The sequence below is a fragment of the Ascaphus truei genome, chromosome 22 (assembly GCF_040206685.1).
Source record: "Ascaphus truei isolate aAscTru1 chromosome 22, aAscTru1.hap1, whole genome shotgun sequence".
In the NCBI taxonomy this organism is placed as follows: domain Eukaryota; kingdom Metazoa; phylum Chordata; class Amphibia; order Anura; family Ascaphidae; genus Ascaphus; species Ascaphus truei.
The window spans coordinates 11,416,951-11,435,839 of NC_134504.1; the positions used below are offsets into that span (position 1 = coordinate 11,416,951).

The 18,889-nt window shown below is 46.4% G+C and overlaps 1 protein-coding gene across 2 annotated transcripts in view; it reads right to left on the minus strand.

Annotated features, from left to right (window-relative positions):
* Positions 1–1,318: 1,318 nt before the first annotated feature.
* The window catches only part of CACNG5 (calcium voltage-gated channel auxiliary subunit gamma 5), a 33,654-nt gene continuing 16,083 nt past the window's right edge, over positions 1,319–18,889 (minus strand). The window contains exons 1-6 of one of the 2 annotated variants that reach the window (XM_075579974.1): positions 12,457–12,540; positions 9,245–9,479; positions 5,550–5,636; positions 4,564–4,704; positions 3,551–3,696; positions 1,319–3,144 (exon numbers count right to left, since the gene is read on the minus strand). In XM_075579974.1, coding sequence (XP_075436089.1) covers positions 2,887–3,144; positions 3,551–3,696; positions 4,564–4,704; positions 5,550–5,636; positions 9,245–9,440 — 828 coding nt within the window. In that variant the 5' untranslated portion in view covers positions 9,441–9,479; positions 12,457–12,540 and the 3' untranslated portion in view covers positions 1,319–2,886. Of the gene's footprint in view, positions 3,145–3,550; positions 3,697–4,563; positions 4,705–5,549; positions 5,637–9,244; positions 9,480–12,456; positions 12,541–18,889 lie in introns of those variants that run through there. The other variant, XM_075579973.1, reaches the window with a different exon arrangement.

An 18,889-nucleotide genomic window follows, 5' to 3' on the forward strand; every position in this document is an offset into this window, starting at 1 on the left:
ATCAACAGTAACATTTTAGGGGCGAAACCCAAATCCCACCGGCTGTAACGGTTGCTGTGAAGCAGTACACAGTGTTCTGTGGTAGCTGTGTCTATAACAAGATGCTGTCTGTATACTGCTACAAGGTACCCTGATGTAACATTGATTTAGTGGAGCTGTAAAGTTATTTCCACCGTCAGAGAAGGAGGATTATATTACACATAACGCCTCGTCCTGAGCCTTGCTGATTCACTTGCCTCTCACTACTCACATTACAGTACCTCTAAGGCCGCGATTATAGTGGTGGCGTGCGCGATGCTGTGCTACCTCCGGAACAAATGTATGTACCTGCCTTCTAGCCCCTGTCATTTATAGAGCGCGCGACCGCACGATTCTGGAGAATCGGCCAATGAGGGCGAACCGCCCACGTGACACCTCGCCTCCCCGTCACGCCTTGGACCTCAGTGCAGGTTTGGCCCGAGCGGCAGTGTTACATCCGGATATATTGTAACACTAACGTCTCCAAGAAGGTATCCTGAGGCAAGACATATTGATACTCTCTGTTCCATCCATGTAGCTACCCAGTAACCCGACCTAAAGTTAGGCAATTCAGTGTTACATCAGGATACCTTGTAGCAGTATACAGATAGCATCTTGCTATAGACACAGCTGTTTGGGTTTCACCCCCTAACATTTTCCTTTTGATAAAATGTGTAATACATGAATGCATACTACTGTATGGATTTCAGTGCATGCAATTTGGGGATTTTCTGGCCTCCTGCCCCCACCTGGACACAGAAGACTCCGAGCGCTGTGTCTATATCAGTAGTTTCCACTTGCTGATCTGCAGAACCCTTGCCCTTTTACTCATATTTACATAAAGGACTAACACGTTTTGTGGGACCGATTCTCTAAAAAAGCCCTTTTCCCCACGGGTGAAAATAACTAGTCGGTGGAATTCCTTTGAACCCGTGTGTGAACCATTATTTCCGACCCGGAATTACACATTACATACATTTTGTGTTCCCCAGAGCTGAAATAACACTTTACTCATTCAGTCACTCCTCAACCTGTGCCACTTTCCCACCCTATACACCACGAGTGGCCAACTCCAGTCCTCAAGGTCCACCAACAGGGCAGGTTTTAAGGATGTCCCTGCTTCAGCACAGGTGGCTCAATCAGTGGCTCAGTCCAAGAGTGAGCCACTGATTGAGCCACCTGTGCTGAAGCTGGGACTGATTGAGCCACCTGTGCTGAAGCTGGGACTGACTGAGCCCACCTGTGCTGAAGCTGGGACTGGTTGAGCCACCTGTGCTGAAGCAGGGATATCTGGGAAACCCGACCCTGCTTGTGGCCCTTGAGGACTGGCATTGGCCATCCCTGCTATACACTGTGTACATTGATATTTGTAATCCTAAACAGATAATTAACAGTGAAAAAGCACATTGACCAAACGTGCAACGTTGCAAAGCAAGAGTTGTAGCATTTACTATTCACCACTTGCCACGTATCCACTGGTTTATATCCGTGGTATTCACCATCACGTTGACAATGGCCCCTTGTGGGATGTAAGAAATATTTCATCAGGGCTGCGCAAGCAACATCATGATGTAACAATATATCGATGACATCATCACCAAAGTGTCCAATGTCAGCAGAGACTATGGGTTCTAACTGGGCGCCAGGAAAACTCCCCTTCTCGTCCCTCTTCTACTGTAGGTTTCACATTTATAAAGTGATATACCACTTGGGTTTAAAGAAAAGACAGCTGCTAGGAAGGCAGGGGCAGACCGAATACTGAATAGCATTGGATTAAAGGGGCAGTCCCTCCTGGGACCAAAGTGAACTAATTCCACTGACGTGTTTAAGGGAATCTCGTCTGGGTGATTCATTACCCAAATGTGACATCTCTAAATATCTTTCATGTTTTTATCAAAGGAGACTTGGGACGGGTTTAATTTCGTCTGGCTGCTCCCTTGTGTGTGATGTCACTGCATATCCTCCACCTGTACCTTTTTTAGCAGGTACACTACATGTTATGTTCTGTAAGACCAGCTGTATCTATTAAACATAACGTTTTTTTGTGTGTGTGGTACGCTGCACAGGTTAGAGCAGGGGTGTGCAAACTTTTTATTAAGTCGCGCCCCTCACTGCCCTCATACCTGCTCTCCAGCATCTCATCTCTGCGACGTTGCGCTGTCGTGGCGACGCCGCATCATCGCTGCCAGAAGATGCAGGAGGAGGAAAAGCCAGAGAGAAGGTAAGAGGCAGTTACAGAGGCCCCACGCTCTCTCTCCCCCAGCAATCAGTTTTGCATGTTGTGGGGTAGAGCTCGGTTCAGCGACCCCCTTAGAAAATGTTATGCTCACCCCTGTGTCTGAGGACTTGCATTCAAACTGCTTGGACGTAGCTCCATCCAGCACAAGTAGAGAAACTATAGTGGTATACCTACTTTTTGTGTGAAAAACGTTGACGGGTCACTGTTTGATTGTCACTGTTTGATTGTCACTGTGTGATTGTCACTGTGTGATCAGCAAGTGCATGTACAGCCAGAGTTCCCCCTCTGCTTATCTTTATTGGTTCCCCTGATAATGACAAGATAGGATAAGAGGAAAACCCCTTCAATGACAAACACTTCCCCCACTCAGAGGCCCCTAAGAAATTCAACTGGTCGGCTAGGTGGGATTGCACCTTTAACTAGTCTAGAGCGGAAGCATTGACCTGCACAAGTCCTCACCACCAGTGGGTGAACATTTCAAGCTAGGCGTTTGCTGATATCAAGCACATCGTGTTTTTCTCAGACATACGGCTAAGCACAACGGTAGGAGGGAACGAAATTGGGTTGGCAGCGCAAGTGCGTCCTGCTAAACACTGATCAAGCTTCAAGGTGTGACGGGCGTCCTATTCTCAGCAAGGTGACGAAGACATGTGGTCATAATCGGGGCATTTGAGTAGGGCTGGGTAGTTGGAGTTCATCTGTAGAGAGGCCTCGCTGGAGATATCAGAAGGACTTCTGCCTCGTACCCAAGCTTCCGGGTGGAGAAACTGACCCGAATAGTCGGAGCAGTTGCTGAGCCGCGGGCGGTAGAATCCCTGGTGGGGTCTGTAGACCTCTTCTGCCGTGTATCTTTTCATGAACAAGTAGACGGACATCACACCGGCGCTCTGAAGAAGAGAGAGGAGCAAGTTGTTACATCGTTTCATCCATCAAGATTGGGCTGACAAGTCAAGTGGTGGACTGTGGGATTCACCATGGTACCATCCTCTACATAAATATATGGTAGACATATTAATCCTGGAGATGTCTTATAGGCTTTGCCCCAATGTTAAATAAATGTGGATTTTTTTTTTAAACCAAGCAAAGCATCCCTACTTTTTTCTAAATCTACTTTGACCACTGGGAAAGTCTTTAAAAATGTAAGCCGTGGGTATTTTAAAGATTGGGACCCTCCCTGATTTTCCCTAACCCCATTGAGTGCAAGAGAGGAGCCAGCCCCCAACATGTGACTTATTTGACTTTAGTGCAGAAGATTGCTCTGATTTCTGACGGCGACCATCCCAAGTAGCCTACCTCTGTCAGGAGGAACGATAGGGCTGCGAAAGCAAAGGACCATCCGTACTTGTAACTGAAATAAGTCTCCGAATCCTTTGTTCTGTTCAGCATCTCATCGTTAATGCTGGATATGTACAGCACCAGGCCCACTACCAGTGACAAACCTGCAGAGTTATCAGAAACCCACCATATGTTAGCATCTCACTTCATTATATGTAGCAAGACTTAGGCTGCGATTATAGTAGTCGCGACGGTGCGTGCGATTTGGAGCGCTGCAAGACCAATGTGCAGCAGCTGATACAGGCCGGCCATAGTGCGCACGAGCGCGATGAGAGCAACCACGGGATAGATTTTTCAAAAGACACACCTATTTAATTTTTCCGCGCTGAGGCAGCATCACGGTTCAGCCAATGAGGGTGAACCAGCTTGGTGAGGCGTCTGGGTGCGTTGTGCGTGTCCCGCTGCGGGAGCAATAAGGCCCTACAGCTGTACACACGGGTTAGGGAGGGTAATTGGGACAATAGTCACGAAGAGGAGGACGTTTCCATGCGTGAACGGCTCCATTACTACTTTCCGCTAACGCAAAAATCTTTGTTTTTTGGGGAGCTTACCGGTGAAATATCGCTAATTTTTTGGGGGCGCACAGAATACTGATTTTGGGTCTTCCAATGTACAAAACAAAGTTTGGGAAAGCCGTGGGTTAAATGAAATACCGTATTTCCCCAATTTAATAGGACGACCCTGAATATAAGGCCACCCTCTAATTTAAGTAGTAGCTGGAAAGAAAAAAGTTCTCTCTGTCTCAGCTTCCTGCCACAACCAACATGGCTGCTTCAGGCCCCCAAGGCGGAGCTTCCTCCGTTTTACCCTCCTACCTCATACATCCGACTGCTGATTGGCTCGCAAAGTGGGCGGTGCCCGACTTTATAAGGTAAGTATGTACTTTTCAACTTAACTTTATCGGAAAAAAAACATTGCTTGATAATCAGACAAAATTGGTGTATATAAAAAAAAATTTTTTAAACTCTTACCGGAGAGAATGAAGAAAATTCCAGACACAAACGCTAGAATAGTCCTATGGGGGCGGATATGTCCCACGTTGTTGAGGATGAATCCAATGAACATGAAGAAGAGGCTGACCAAGGGGAAAGGCGTCGCGGAACGGATCATTTCTAGAAGCAAAAGAGAAGATGGTGTTTGCCGGGCGGCAAATAGCATACAGCGTTCACCGCGACCTCTGAACACCATATTATCTAGTCCCAGCCAGTCCTGGTTCAAGGTGATAGTCTCTAGTGCAGGGGCGGCTCAACTCCAGTCCTCAAGCGCCGACAACAGGTCAGGTTTTCACGATATCCCAGCTTCAGCACATAGACAAGTTTGAGATAGTAATAAAATGTTCATTCCAACACGGACTGCAACTTTAACATTATCCACCAATGAGCTTCTGTATGCAAAGAGCTGTGTATACTCTGTGCAGGGATTGTCTGCACTGACTGACTAATTATGGAGTTATCATTGTCTAGCAGCTTGCATAGGCGGCAAAAGCCCCCCCCCCCCCCGGACATGATTGGCCGCTGGGGCAGCTGTGGGCCTGAAGGAGAGGCCGGTTTGACCAAGTTGCCTTTGTTGCGGCAGCATTTGGGGGGGGGGGGGGGAGGGTGTAGGTGCTTGTCCTTGCCAGAAGGGGCTTTGTGTGGGTAATGGTACAAGGGAAGGGGGGAAGCTCACGCCTCCCTGGTCATGTATATTCAATGTATTTGTGCGGAATATTGACCATCCACATTAAGAACAGACAGACTCCTGCGGGTCTAAAAGACATGTCACTGGTGATGATGAGAATTGCACATTATGTAGAAAGAGAAATCCTACATCAGAGGCGGCCAACTCCAGTCCTCAAGGGCCACCAACCGGTCAAATTTCCAGGACATCCCTGCCTCCTGCCCAGGTGGCTCAATTAGTGGTGGCCTTTGAGTAGTGGAGTAGGCCACCTCTGATGTTTAACTCCTTGTGCACTTACTTAATACGCTGACCGTTGATTCAGACGTCATCTGGACATTCATGGGCATCACATACTCTATAGTGAAGCAGCGGCCTTGTTCGTCACCTGGAAGTAGAAACATGGTTACTAGTCTAGATACTTCTTTGCAAGAACTCATGACTCCATTGGCTGGTCCCATTTTTATATGCTAACTTCCCCTTTTCCCATACAGCCAATGCTTTGTGTCAGACTACTTTCTCGGTCGACACACAACTGCTGTGGGGTGAGGCTCATTCCAATCCATAGAAAGTTGCAACATCATCCGGCAGGCAATACGGCGACTTTCTGAAACCACAACAAATTTAAGAGTATTTTACCGCCAACCAGATTACCTCCAAGAGATGCCCTGTGTTAGGCAAGATAAAAAATTAGTAACATGTGACTCTGATTTAGATCACTCAATGTAGATTGTATTTGTGGTTGTCACATGATTTGGTCTATGACTGATTTTTGTCTTTCAGATACTTCATGGTTGCATGGTAGATGAGGTTGATAAAAGACGTATGTCTATCAAGTTCAACCTATGTTAAATTTAGATGACAGATACTTTATCCTATACAGGCAGTCCTCGCTATGCGTCATTTCACTCTACGATGGACGGCATATCCGATGCGTCACAATGCAATCCTATGGGGCCGTTTCCCAACGCCGGAACGCATATCCAACACTCATCGCCGCTCATTAACATGGGATACACTTTACAACACTTTCACTATCCCACGCTACTTTCCAGGATGAATTCCGTTGGATAACTGAGGACCGCCTGTATTTGTATTTACAATATATTGAGCCAGAGGAAGGCAAACAAAACCCCCAGTGTCACATCATCTAATGATATCTCACAAGGGGAAAAAGAAATTCCTTCCTGACTCCAAATATATCAGATTACTATATACAGCTCAACCCTGTTACAACGCGATTCGTTACAACGCGGATCCGCTTATAACGCGATGCAAGCGTGGCTCCCAATTTTTGCATTTATGAATACTTTAGAACACGATTATTGATATCTTAAATTGTACAATGCATACAATTGTACATTATTTCTAACGCGATCCGCTTATAACACGATGTGATTCTTTGGACCCCAAGCACAGCGTTATAAGGGGGTTGAGTTGTATATACATTTCTTTTTTAATCTACGGCAGATGAGCCTGTAGTGCAGTTGGACAAAGTCTCCAGAAAGGAATGGCTTGATACCTTCTCTTGAATCAGCTATGTTAAAGCTGGCATACAATAAGCTCCCTCTATAAATGATAAGGTGTTAAATGTGCGATCAAAAAATACATGAGAAACTGAGCCAGTAAAAACAAGGTGTGGCACTCTAGCTGTTACATTAGCACCCACGCATTCTGCGGCAAAGTTATCCCTTCTACACGGAAAGCTGCTTCGGGACAATAATTTTGCACATGACATTCAAGATTATTTCTGGGCAGCATTGCAGGTCTTTTAAAGCCATAAGGCAGGGGTTTTCAACCCAGCCCTCAAGACCCCCAACTGGTCAGATTTTCTAGATATCCCAGCTTCAGCACAGGTGACTCAATCAGTCCCAGCTTCAGCACAGGTGGCTCAATTGAGCCATCTGTGCTGAAGCAGGGATATCCTGCAAACCTTGAGGACTGGAGTCGAGAAGCCCTGCCATGAGGGGTTAAATATTTGGGAAGAGACCACGTGGCTGATGGATTTGGGAGGCGGTTGCGGATAATGCTGTTTAATACTAGTAGTACAAACTTCTGGTATATAGATGCCAAGCAACAATGTCCAAGCCTTCAGTTGCATTCAATTGTGACCGGGTGGTACTGTACATGTTCAATCATAGACCACCCTGAGTTATGCCGATGGACTAGTTTTTGTTGCATGGTCCTCACCTTTAATGGGCCAACACGACAGTTCTGTCTAGATGTAGTTTGTAGAGAGTTGAAGATGAAGCCGGTAAGGCAGAGGGTCTCAACTCCAGTTCTCAAGACCCCCCCCCCCCCCCCAACAGGTCAAGTTTTAAGGATATCCCAGCTTCAGCACATGTGATTGAGCCACCTGTGCTGAAGCAGGGATATCCTTAAAACCTGACCTGTTGGTTGGTCTTGAGGACTGGAGGTTGAGACCCTCTGCTGTAAGAGTTTGAAATCTTATCAACCAACTACACTCGAGGTAAGACCTTTCATGCTGGTCCATTTAACAGTGTCCCTACCAAACAACCTACTTTTCTCTTCTAGGACAATAAAATCCACCACACCATTTACTTTGTACGGGGAAAACTAGTGTGCTATACTATACAATAGAGTTGGAAGGTGTGCCCTGCACGTGCTTTCTTTCTCTGGGGTTCTTTTCTCTCTCTTTAAAGCTGCAATCGAAGCTGGCAATTTTATTTTAACCCCAGGATTGAAACAGGAGGTCTCCAGAGATGAACCCCATTAATTTGAGCTCTGGGGACCCCCTGCTTTCATAGATACAGACCTCCGTAGGGGGTGCCGGTAGCTGTTCCCCTCGGCTAGCAGGGTTCCCTTAATGGCGGCGTTTTCAATGCTCTCGTGTCCTGCCGGCCAATAGGAAGCTGCGATGTCATCCGGTGCAGCTTCTTATTGGCCCATGTGACGCGGGAGCATTAAACTTTTCCGGGATAGCGGTAGCCCCTTTTGGAGGTCTGGAACTCCGGAAGCAGGGTGTCCCTGGAGCTGAAATTATTGGGCTTCTGGTCCGGCGACCCCCCGCCTCAATACTATGTTAAAAAAACATTAATTTAAAAAAAGCAGCAAACGGCCCTTTAATGGAATATCTGCTGCATTCCCATCATTATGAGACTTTGGTTTATTTATGTTTTTATACCTCTTTAAAACACTGGTCGCCCGTTTCTTTTATGCTGTATTTGATTTTTTAACTTTAAGAGATCTCTTCTAGCCTTTTACAGCACTGGTTTTATTTTGTATGTGCGCCATTCAGGAGATATAGGCATTTTAAATATGAAGCCCCCCCCGATCCACAATTGGGTGCTAATCTTGAGCCTGCCTTTTCTCTCGTTCGTATGCATGGGAGCTGAGGCGTGCTAAAGCTTAGCACCCTCATGGATCCCTTTCGTGGATGTGGGCTGAAGCGTCCAGGAGGTTAAACTGAAGCTCTCCACAGAGCCCAGAGCAGTCTAATGGTTCCCAAGGTAACCTCAGAAGCTAAAGCTTAAGAAAATCATGATTCTTCCCCCCCCTCCCCCAAACAAATCATGATTTTTTTTCACTAAAAAAAAGTTGTTTTTTTCAAGAACAGGACTTACTAAGGGGGAACGATATTAACCTTATAGGAGTTGTCCGTGGACTCCCAAAACGTGACCATTTCACGACTGTTAAGAGGCGTGTGTTTGTCTCATGCTTGGTCAGTGTTCTTTTCCACAGCAGCAATGTAGGACGTGAATGTTTTATAATATGGAAGGGCAAGGTTTGTGAGTCATCCATCTGTGCGGGGCGCAGTTCTTGGAACCACATTGGTTCTGGAGACGTGTAGGTTGGTTGCAGCCTGTCACACCAGCAGAAGAGATTGCCATGGATGAGACATGCCTCCTCTTCAGAGGTTCTCACGATCATTTGAAATGCCAACGTTCAAGACCCCCCAATGAGTTGAATCTGCTAGCACGCCATGACATTTTGACAGAGTAACACGCAAGGGAAGAAAGAACGTAAATAAAGTACCTGCTAAAAAGCAGACTCTCCAGAGGCCGGAATGCAGAGACATTTTGATTTCCGTGGTTTGGTTCTGGGGCAAGATGATACCTTCCTCCAGATAGAGCCAATAGTCAGTGCTGACAGCAATTCCCAGAAGCCCCAGGCCACACACCGCAAATACACTGCTGAGCAGTGTCAGGGCCTTCCTACTGCAGGCTCCCATCCCACAATGCCTCCGACCCGCGCTCAAACAAGGGAAGAGCTGGAGAGGAGAGAGAAGATAGTCATTACATTAGCCATCGGTGATGCATTGGGGGGGGGGGGAGGGGCTATTCGTCCAATCCTCTGGCGCTGGGTTCATCTTTCAATGCTGGGAGAGGTGAACTCTACTGAGGAACATGGCATTGTGGAGATACAATTGCAGCCCTCCAGAGAAGGGGGAAGGACTTCAATGTGTCTATAACTTTTACAGCAGCAATTATAGCATCTACCATATAGGACATCACAGTAATACTTGGAGGAAAGTAATGTAAACAATGCAATCGCCCATTTACAATTGGGTAAAGTGAGGTGAAACAGAGATCTGCTAAGGCCATTGGATCACCCTCCCCCGTTCCTAATTCTCCCCATCAGGGTCAAAGAGGTAGCCCCCCCCCCCTTCCCCCCACAACCAAAATAACCCCATCTCTTTAGTCTTTTTTTGGTTGACCAACGATGGTTCCATCACTATAGGTAAGCAGAAGAAGTGACTGGTCAGCATGTATTCATTGTCCATGGATACCCGGATGAGAATGTAACTGACCAAATTGATTGCAAAAGGAAACACACTCCACAGCATCTGAACTTTGTAAAATGGTTACTTTGAAAGTAATTAAATCATTCTAAGGACGCCGATTACACCAACGATCTAGTTACATTTTATTTTTGGGGGGTGGGGGGGGGGGGCAGCTCCGTGACACCGCCGCTTTAAGAGATTAATTAATTTTACAGGGAAGATCAACCTTTATTTATATTTGCGTGAGTTTCCCATAGAAACAGAATGTTCCATGCGTTAGCTGACCTCTTCCTTTGAACCCAATTAAGTCTTATGCGTTAAAGTCTTAATGAGCGACAGAGTTGTGTATTTGATTGCAGGATGGCCACGCATATTAACAGCGCCTCTTACAAGGAGACACAGTCCTTGACTACAGATGACTGTATCGCAGCTCCAATCACTATGTAAATATCTAGAGCAGGGGGTGGCCAACTCCAGTCCTTTAGAGCTACCAACAGGTCTGGTTTTCAGGCTATCCCTGCTTCAGCACCGGTGGGTCAATCAGTGGCTCAGTCTTTGACTGAGCCACCTGTGCTGAAGCAGGCCCTTCGACGGAGCTCCTGATTGAGCCACCTGTGCTGGAGCAGGCTCTTTGACTGAGCCACTGATTGAGCCACCTGTGCTGAAGCAGGCTCTGATGGAGCCCCTGATTGAGCCACCTGTGCTGAAGCAGGCTCTTCGACTGAGCCCCTTATTGAGCCACCTGTGCTGAAGCAGGGATATCCTGAAAACCTGACCTGTTGGTGGCTCTCTAGGACTGTAGTTGGCTACCCCTGGTCTAGATTCTGAAAGTATTACTATTTTATTCAAGCATAACTGGAACAACGTACAGTAGCAATGTATTCTTCCTCTGGTACTGAAGGGGTCAAAAGTATTTTTAGACGCAGTGCTATTTTTCTCCACTCACAACACCCCCGTGGGACAATCTAATGATTCCAAAGATGAAAATGTGAATTCTTTGCCACCCCAGCAGGATTCAATTTGAACGGTCGCATTCGCTTTCAGAATCAGCGGGGCAGCTGGAACTCGGTCGGAAGAATAGAAAGTACACCTCACTTCCGAAAATATTTCCTAATGCTCATTCTCAGGTTTTTCTCCCCCCAGCCAATATTCAGTTCAACACCACTGTTATTTTTTTTTTTTTAAAGGTGCCGTCTCGAAGGGGAAAAAAAACATATGAAAGAAGCAAAACGCTAAAGATAAACTTTTTCATGCAATGAGACGGTGACTCCCAAAATTGGAGTGTTCGATTGTTCAAGAGTGAGACCAATACACTCAAGTTTTCATGATGAAAAGTCCATGTGGGACCTGAAACATTCTTATACTATACTACCTAATAGGTATATACACACATTAAATGGAGACCTTCATTATGAATCTGTCTTAGAGGAGAAGAAATTGTTTTTTTTTAACCATGTTCCTGTATAGCGCTGCTAGTTTACCATAGCACTTTACAGAGACATTTTGCAGGCACAGGTCCCTGCCCTGTGGAGCTTACAATCTATGTTTTTGGTGCCTGAGGCACAGGGAGATAAAGTGACTTGCCCAAGGTCACAAGGAGCCGACACCGGGAATTGAACCAGGTTCCCCTGCTTCACACTCAGTGCCAGTCAGTGTCTTTACTCACTGAGCCGCTCCGTCTCCATATATACAGTATCTACAATATATTTCAGGATGTTTCTCTCTGTTCGTCATTATGCCCAAACTATAAGACCTAGAACAGGCGTCTGCGACCTTTCAAGGAAGAAGAGCCATTCTATAAAATATTTCACTGCCCAAAATATTCAGAGAGCTGCAACACATGCATGAATATCACACCCCCACAAACACATACATGTACACACTAATAGGTGTATACTGTATAAGCATTAACATAAAGTACATGCATGAATATTACACCCCCACAAACACATACATACATGTACACACACTAATAGGTGTATACTGTATAAGCATTAACATACAGCACAAGCATGAATATTACACCCCCACAAACACATACATGTACACACACTAATAGGTGTATACTGTATAAGCATTAACATACAGCACATGCATGAATATTACACCCCCACAAACACATACATGTACTGTACACACACGAATAAGTATATACTGTATAAGCATTAACATACGACAAACTTACTTTAATCAGAATTAGGGAAAGGAAAAAATATGTGGGGGAATACAATGTATCTCACAAGAATAAGTCCCTTTATTTATTTATTTTCATTGTTTTTCCGTGCAAAACAGTTTATTTTCAAATACACAATACTGTACATACACCTTCACTCCCCCCCAAATACATGCACACATGCTATCGCCCCCAAAATGCATGCACACGCTCCCCCCCCCCAAAATACATGCACACACACTACGTCCCCCTAAATATACACACACACACATACTGTACATACACACTTACATTGGGTCTGCCTATCTCATCACTGTCCTGGGTTGCTGCTCCCCAACTGCTGCCTCTCTCCCTCCCTGTGCTGCTCTTGGCTGTGGGGGGCGATCGGCGCTGGCCTCTTGTTGCCACCCCGCATCTCCCCAGCTGCTGGCATGCCTCGTGCACTGTCCCACGCCTGGCCCGCGATAGTGCAGGAGGCATGCCAGCAGCTGGGGAGATACCGGGTGGCAACAAGAGGCCCGGCCAGTGCCGGCCACCCTCCCCCCTCCCCGCCCCCCTGCAGCCAAGAGAAGCACAGTGAAGAGAGCCGCATGTAGGTCCTGAAAGAGCCGCATGTGGCTCGGGAGCTGCAAGTGACCTAGCCCTGTCCTAGAACAGCCTTCAAACTTGGAATTACTACTTTATGTATCAAAATAAGGTGACTGTCATGGTTTGGGTCCTCTCGATCACCCCAAAGTGGGAAGGGGTTGGGGGGGTTGAGGGTGCTGCTAAGAACATTACGTTCCATAGGTTATCTCAAGCAAGTCAGCCACTGGGTGTTGTACCTGGTAGGCTATGTATATGACATGTGTCATCATACTTGTGACTTCATAATGCACATAGCCTGGTGGCAGATAAGGAGAGTCAGATAGCGCTAAAGTTTACCCAAAAAGCGGCAGAAGAACGAACTAGAGGAAGTCACCTGGCGCGTGAGGAGGAGGAGGAGAGAGATGGAAAGAATTGGGAATATCGTAAAGTATTAAAGGAAAGTGATGGAAGAGAGATGAGAGAGAGAGAGAGAGAGAGTAGGGGAGGTGGGATGAGGGAGGAAAGAGAGAAGAGGGGGAGGGAGAGAGACCAGTCCGGAGGCAACTTTATGATCTCAGAGTACTGCAATCCGTGCAAAGCCCGGCACTTTAGCTTGTACATTATATTTCCTACATTGCAAAAGGTCATTTTGATCTGTGTATATATTTGTGTGTGTGTATTATATATACAGTATATAAAATACATTATTCCTGGATTGAAGGACATTTTGATCCTTTGCCTGTATTGTATTGTATGTCTTGATTTATATAGCGTCAACAGTGTACTCCGCGCTTCACAAAGAATACAGAACATGGAATTATAATAATACAATAAGTGCAGCAAAATCAGACACTAGGAAAGGAAATCCCTGCCCCGAAGAGCTTACAATCTAAGAGGTATGATGGGGAACTTACAGAGACAGCAAGTGAGGGAATAAGTGCTGTAGATGGCAGAGTTTGGTAACAATGGGTGGTAGGAGTGACGGTGGGTGTGGGACAGTAGCCAGAGGCTATTGGGATGCTTGATTTGTGGGGCAAGTTTTAAGGTTGGTCAGGATTTAATCAGAAGGTTAACACCATTTGCATGGGAGGAGATGGCAGGGAGGCGTGGGTGAGAGCAGGTGTGTTTACAGTATGTCTAATTTCAGGATTAGGAGAGATATCCCCAGCAGCAGCAAGGAGTAGAAAGAGGGTGTGAATAGAGGATTTGTTGGGGTGCTTTTTATTGAGCGGTAAGGAAGTTGTTGGGAAAGAGGTGTATAAATAATGGTGCAGCGTATGGGCGCAGGCAAAGGTGGGGAGGGCAGATGAAGAAATGTGGATAGGAGGGGAGTGAGGAAGTTAGAGAGAACAGAAACGTTTACAAAGGAGCGAGGAAACATTAACCAGAAAAAGCAATAGGGAGGAGGGCATAGTGAGATGCAGGAGGAGAGATTTCCCATGTATTGGAGGATAGGAAGAGTACAAAGTATCACAGCATTTATAAAATCAAGTTCTCACAGTTACAAGGTTCTAGTTGTTTTTGAAGTGCAGAGTCCAGATCTTCCTGTAATATTCAACTCCAATTCTAACGCCAGTGTTAACTCCACAGACACTTTATGGGAAACTTTAGGGTGACACTTGCCAGCTTCAAGATGGTGATATTTTGTTGCGTATAGAAAGATACGGCCGTTTCAAATGCGCTGCCTGGGAACAGCCTCTAGAATCTGATATTCTAGTAATTGCATTCCAGCGGGCGGCGGGCTTCAGGGAAGGTCACTGTTGGAGAGGAGTATTGGCGAGTATTACATCCAGCCATTGTGCAGGGACAAAAGACATTGATTCTGTTCAAAGCAGATTCTTAATAATTGGTGGAAAGTGGTCGGTGCTGTGGGTGCAGTTATTTTTCCGCTCCTGTTAATAGTGCAGGGACAATGCAACACACATATACACAAACGCACGTAGGGTTTTATAGTTAAGTGAAACGCTTTGTCCTGTTCATTGTCATAAATGCATTGTCAATCAATGCATAAACTCATTGAACAGACAATGAAGGGATCAACATACAGTCCAACTAATGCTGCCAATGATCGAAGCATCACAAAAGGCATTTTTGATGTTAAATTGATGCACGGAAATCTGAAATGTAATTGTGCTTGGGTGCCTATGTGCTTGGGTGCCTCTGTGCTTGGGTGCCTCTGTGCTTGGGTGCCTCTGTGCTTGGGTGCCTCTGTGCTTGGGTGCCTCTGTGCTTGGGTGCCTCTGTGCTTGGGTGCCTATGTGCTTGGGTGCCTCTGTGCTTGGGTGCCTCTGTGCTTGGGTGCCTCTGTGCTTGGGTGCCTCTGTGCTTGGGTGCCTCTGTGCTTGGGTGCCTATGTGCTTGGGTGCCTCTGTGCTTGGGTGCCTCTGTGCTTGGGTGCCTCTGTGCTTGGGTGCCTCTGTGTCCAGTACAAACCTCCTTTTTTTTCCGATGTGCGCCTTAAGCGTTAAAAATAGTTTTAGTCAAATACTTTGGCGCACAGTAATGGAACGCGCTTGGCTCACTGATATTAATGAAATGTACTAAAACATGGTATTTGTGAGCTAAAAACAAATGTAGAACTTCTATCAAACCAGCGTAGACCCTAAAAGTCTATTTATATATTTATAAAAATATTTATATTGTTAGCGCAGAGTGATGTTGCTATGTATTAACCTAAATGTAGTGAACGCCGCGCAGATGTTTCATGATATACTGTAGGATAACAACATGTGCTATTTTCACCGTATGGCTAATATAAATAACATGACACCACTCATTTATGTTTACTAACACTTATACATTAGTATTTGTATCAATAAAGGTATTCGACATGACGCAATAGGTCCAAATGAATTCAAGCGACGAGCTTGACGCCATTCTGCGTGTCTGACGGCTTCGTACCTACGACGCACATCCTCCGCTGTTTTCGACTACCTTTTAGCACAAAAATGTTGAGGCGCAATACAAACCGGATCTTGGTCCATCGGCCCCAAAGTGTTAGACTCTCTGCGCGTGATCTGACGCCCGACTGGGGGGTAATACAGATGAAGTACGACTTACTGTCCTCCATGCCACAGACAAGCCAAAGTCTGTGTGGCGCCCGGGACAGTGTCTGCCAAGATGGAGCAGTGGTTGGGGCCGTGCTTCTCAATGGGACCACCCCCCCCCCCACAGTGACCACGGCACTGAGGACACGGAGCTTTGCTACATTGGTACCATCAGCATTGTTCCTTTGTATTGTATGTCTTTATTTATATAGCGCCATTAGTGTACATAGCGCTTCACAGTAGTAATACACGTGGTAATCGAATAAATAACAGATAATATAAATAACAGATCATGGGAATAAGTGCTTTAGACATAAAAGTAACATTAAGGAAGAGGAGTCCCTGCCCCGAGGAGCTTACAGTCTAATTGGTAGGTGGGGAGAACGTACAGAGACAGTAAAAGGGAGTTCTGGTAAGTGCGTCTGCAGGGGGCCAAGCTTTATGTATCATATGTTCAGAATATCCACAGTGCTATTCATATGCTTCTTTAAGCAAGTGTGTCTTAAGGTGGGTCTTAAAGGTGGGTCTTAAAGGTGGATAGAGAGGGTGCTAGTCGGGTATTGAGGGGAAGGGCATTCCAGAGGTGTGGGGCATCCAGTGAAAAAGGTTTAAGGCGGGAGAGGGCTTTAGATACAAAGGGGGTAGAGAGAAGACATCCTTGAGAAGAACGCAAGAGTCTGGATGGTGCATAACCAGAAATTAGGGCTGAGATGTAAGGAGGGGCAGAAGAGTGTAAAGCTTTAAAAGTGAGGAGAAGAATGGAGTGTGAGATGCGGGATTTGATCGGAAGCCAGGAGAGGGATTTCATGAGGTGTCATTTATGGACACCCTCTTTTGGGGCTGCCATACTCAGCAGTGCTATATGCAGCATCATCGCATTAACTTACACTGTTCCCTGCCAATATGTCGCAGCCCCCTATGGCAACGAAGGAGTTAAATAAAACATGGGGATTTTACCAAGCTGGGGGTCTCTATTTCAAAGTCGCCCCCCTGCCCAACTGGAGCATAAAACCGACACCATGGTAATGTTGGCAGAAAAGTCTGATTCTTTTGGGGGGGGGGGCAGTTAGTCTACAGTTTTGCAGCCTGGAAACTTCGATAATTAAACTCTATTGTATGACGTTGTATGCCTTCCAATTTCAGAGATTAGGGCTTTGGTTCCTTTCTTAATCTATTCCTCCTCAGCCCTGCTGGCATTCACATTGCGTCCCTTCCTATCTGTGCCATTGTCAGGCTTCACTGGCCTCTCTCTATCAGAAAGTAAATGCCCGGCCATCTGAGTGAAGATGCGGCAAGGACGTGCAATAGGATGATTAGTGACTCTGATTGCAATTCATGACTGGATGTCGCTTGCTGAATCAGTACCGACTGTATGCTGCCACAACTGGGGAGATAAGATGTTTCAATTAAGTCTGGCAGTCCACGAGAGACTGGCGTTTAATTGTGTCTGGGTTCATCACGGAAGGCTGCTTGCAAGAGTCTGAAATCTTCACTTAGAAGAGAATTTCTGGGGGTCCGATAGGAATTGTCACTAGCAGAAGGACATCTTGATACAATGCAGTGTTTCCATTCCAAGATCCAGTGTGAAACAAAATGAGTGCATTGAAGGAAGAAACTCCTGAGTGGTAGGGAGGGGAGTCCCATGACCAGAGGGGCAATTAGCCCTCTGGTGGTGCAGGGGTTAAAGTTTGTCAGAGGCGAGGGGGGGTTTAACAGTAGCTCTTCCCTCCTGACCCAACCGTGTGGGGCTATTATTTGTTTGTCTTTTGTCATGGCTCCGTGTTATCATGGGGAAGACTGAAGAGGCTCAAGATTCAGTGGACCGATGGTTGGCCCCTGTTGGAGTTTGGTATAATTGTGGACATCAGACTGATGTTTTTATACGTGCCAACCATGGTGAAGAATATCACGGGCTCAATGGGTTGGAGCCTTTTGGGACCTCCTGTATACGTTTGGGAATAAAGATGTGGCCCGTACACCCTTATTTGGGGTTTGTGGCGGTCAAGGATGCTACTGTTATTCCAAACTCGATGGAGGTGGGATATAAAGGAGGTCTGATCGTCACCAAAATATACATCTTATACTGATGCAGCGGCCGTTATTCGAACACTTCACGCGTCATGTACATCAGAATCCCGATTTGAAACCGCGGGATGAATTCCAGCCTTCCCGCACTAAGATGCGAGCGCGGCGAGAGCAGAAAAACAAATGTTAGTGTTCTGGCTTTTGAAAACATGAAATTGACACAGTAGCACAGTGACACAGTGACACAGTAGCACAGTAACACAGTGACACAGTGGCACAGTAGCACAGTAACACAGTGACACAGTAGCACAGTAGCACAGTGACACAGTAGCACAGTAACACAGTAGCACAGTAGCACAGTGACACAGTAACACAGTAGCACAGTAGCACAGTAGCACAGTGACACAGTGGCACAGTAGCACAGTGACACAGTAGCACAGTAGCACAGTGACACAGTAGCACAGTGACACAGTAGCACAGTGACACAGTAGCACAGTGACACAGTGGCACAGTAGCACAGTGGCACAGTAGCACAGTAGCACAGTGACACAGTAGCACAGTGACACAGTAGCACAGTGACACAGTGGCACAGTAGCACAGTGACACAGTGGCACAGTAGCACAGTAGCACAGTGACACAGTAGCACAGTGACACAGTAGCACAGTGACACAGTGGCACAGCAGCAGGGTAGCACAGTGACACAGTAGCACAGTGGCACAGTAGCACAGTGACACAGTGGCACAGCAGCACAGTGGCACAGCAGCAGGGTAGCACAGTGACACAGTAGCACAGTGACACAGTGGCACAGTAGCACAGTGACACAGTAGCACAGTAGCACAGTGACACAGTAGCACAGTGACACAGTAGCACAGTGACACAGTAGCACAGTGGCACAGTGGCACAGTGACACAGTGGCACAGTAGCACAGTGGCACAGTAGCACAGTGGCACAGTGACACAGTAGCACAGTGACACAGTAGCACAGTGACACAGTAGCACAGTAACACAGTAGCACAGTGACACAGTAGCATAGTGACACAGTAGCACAGTAACACAGTGGCACAGTAGCACAGTGACACAGTAGCA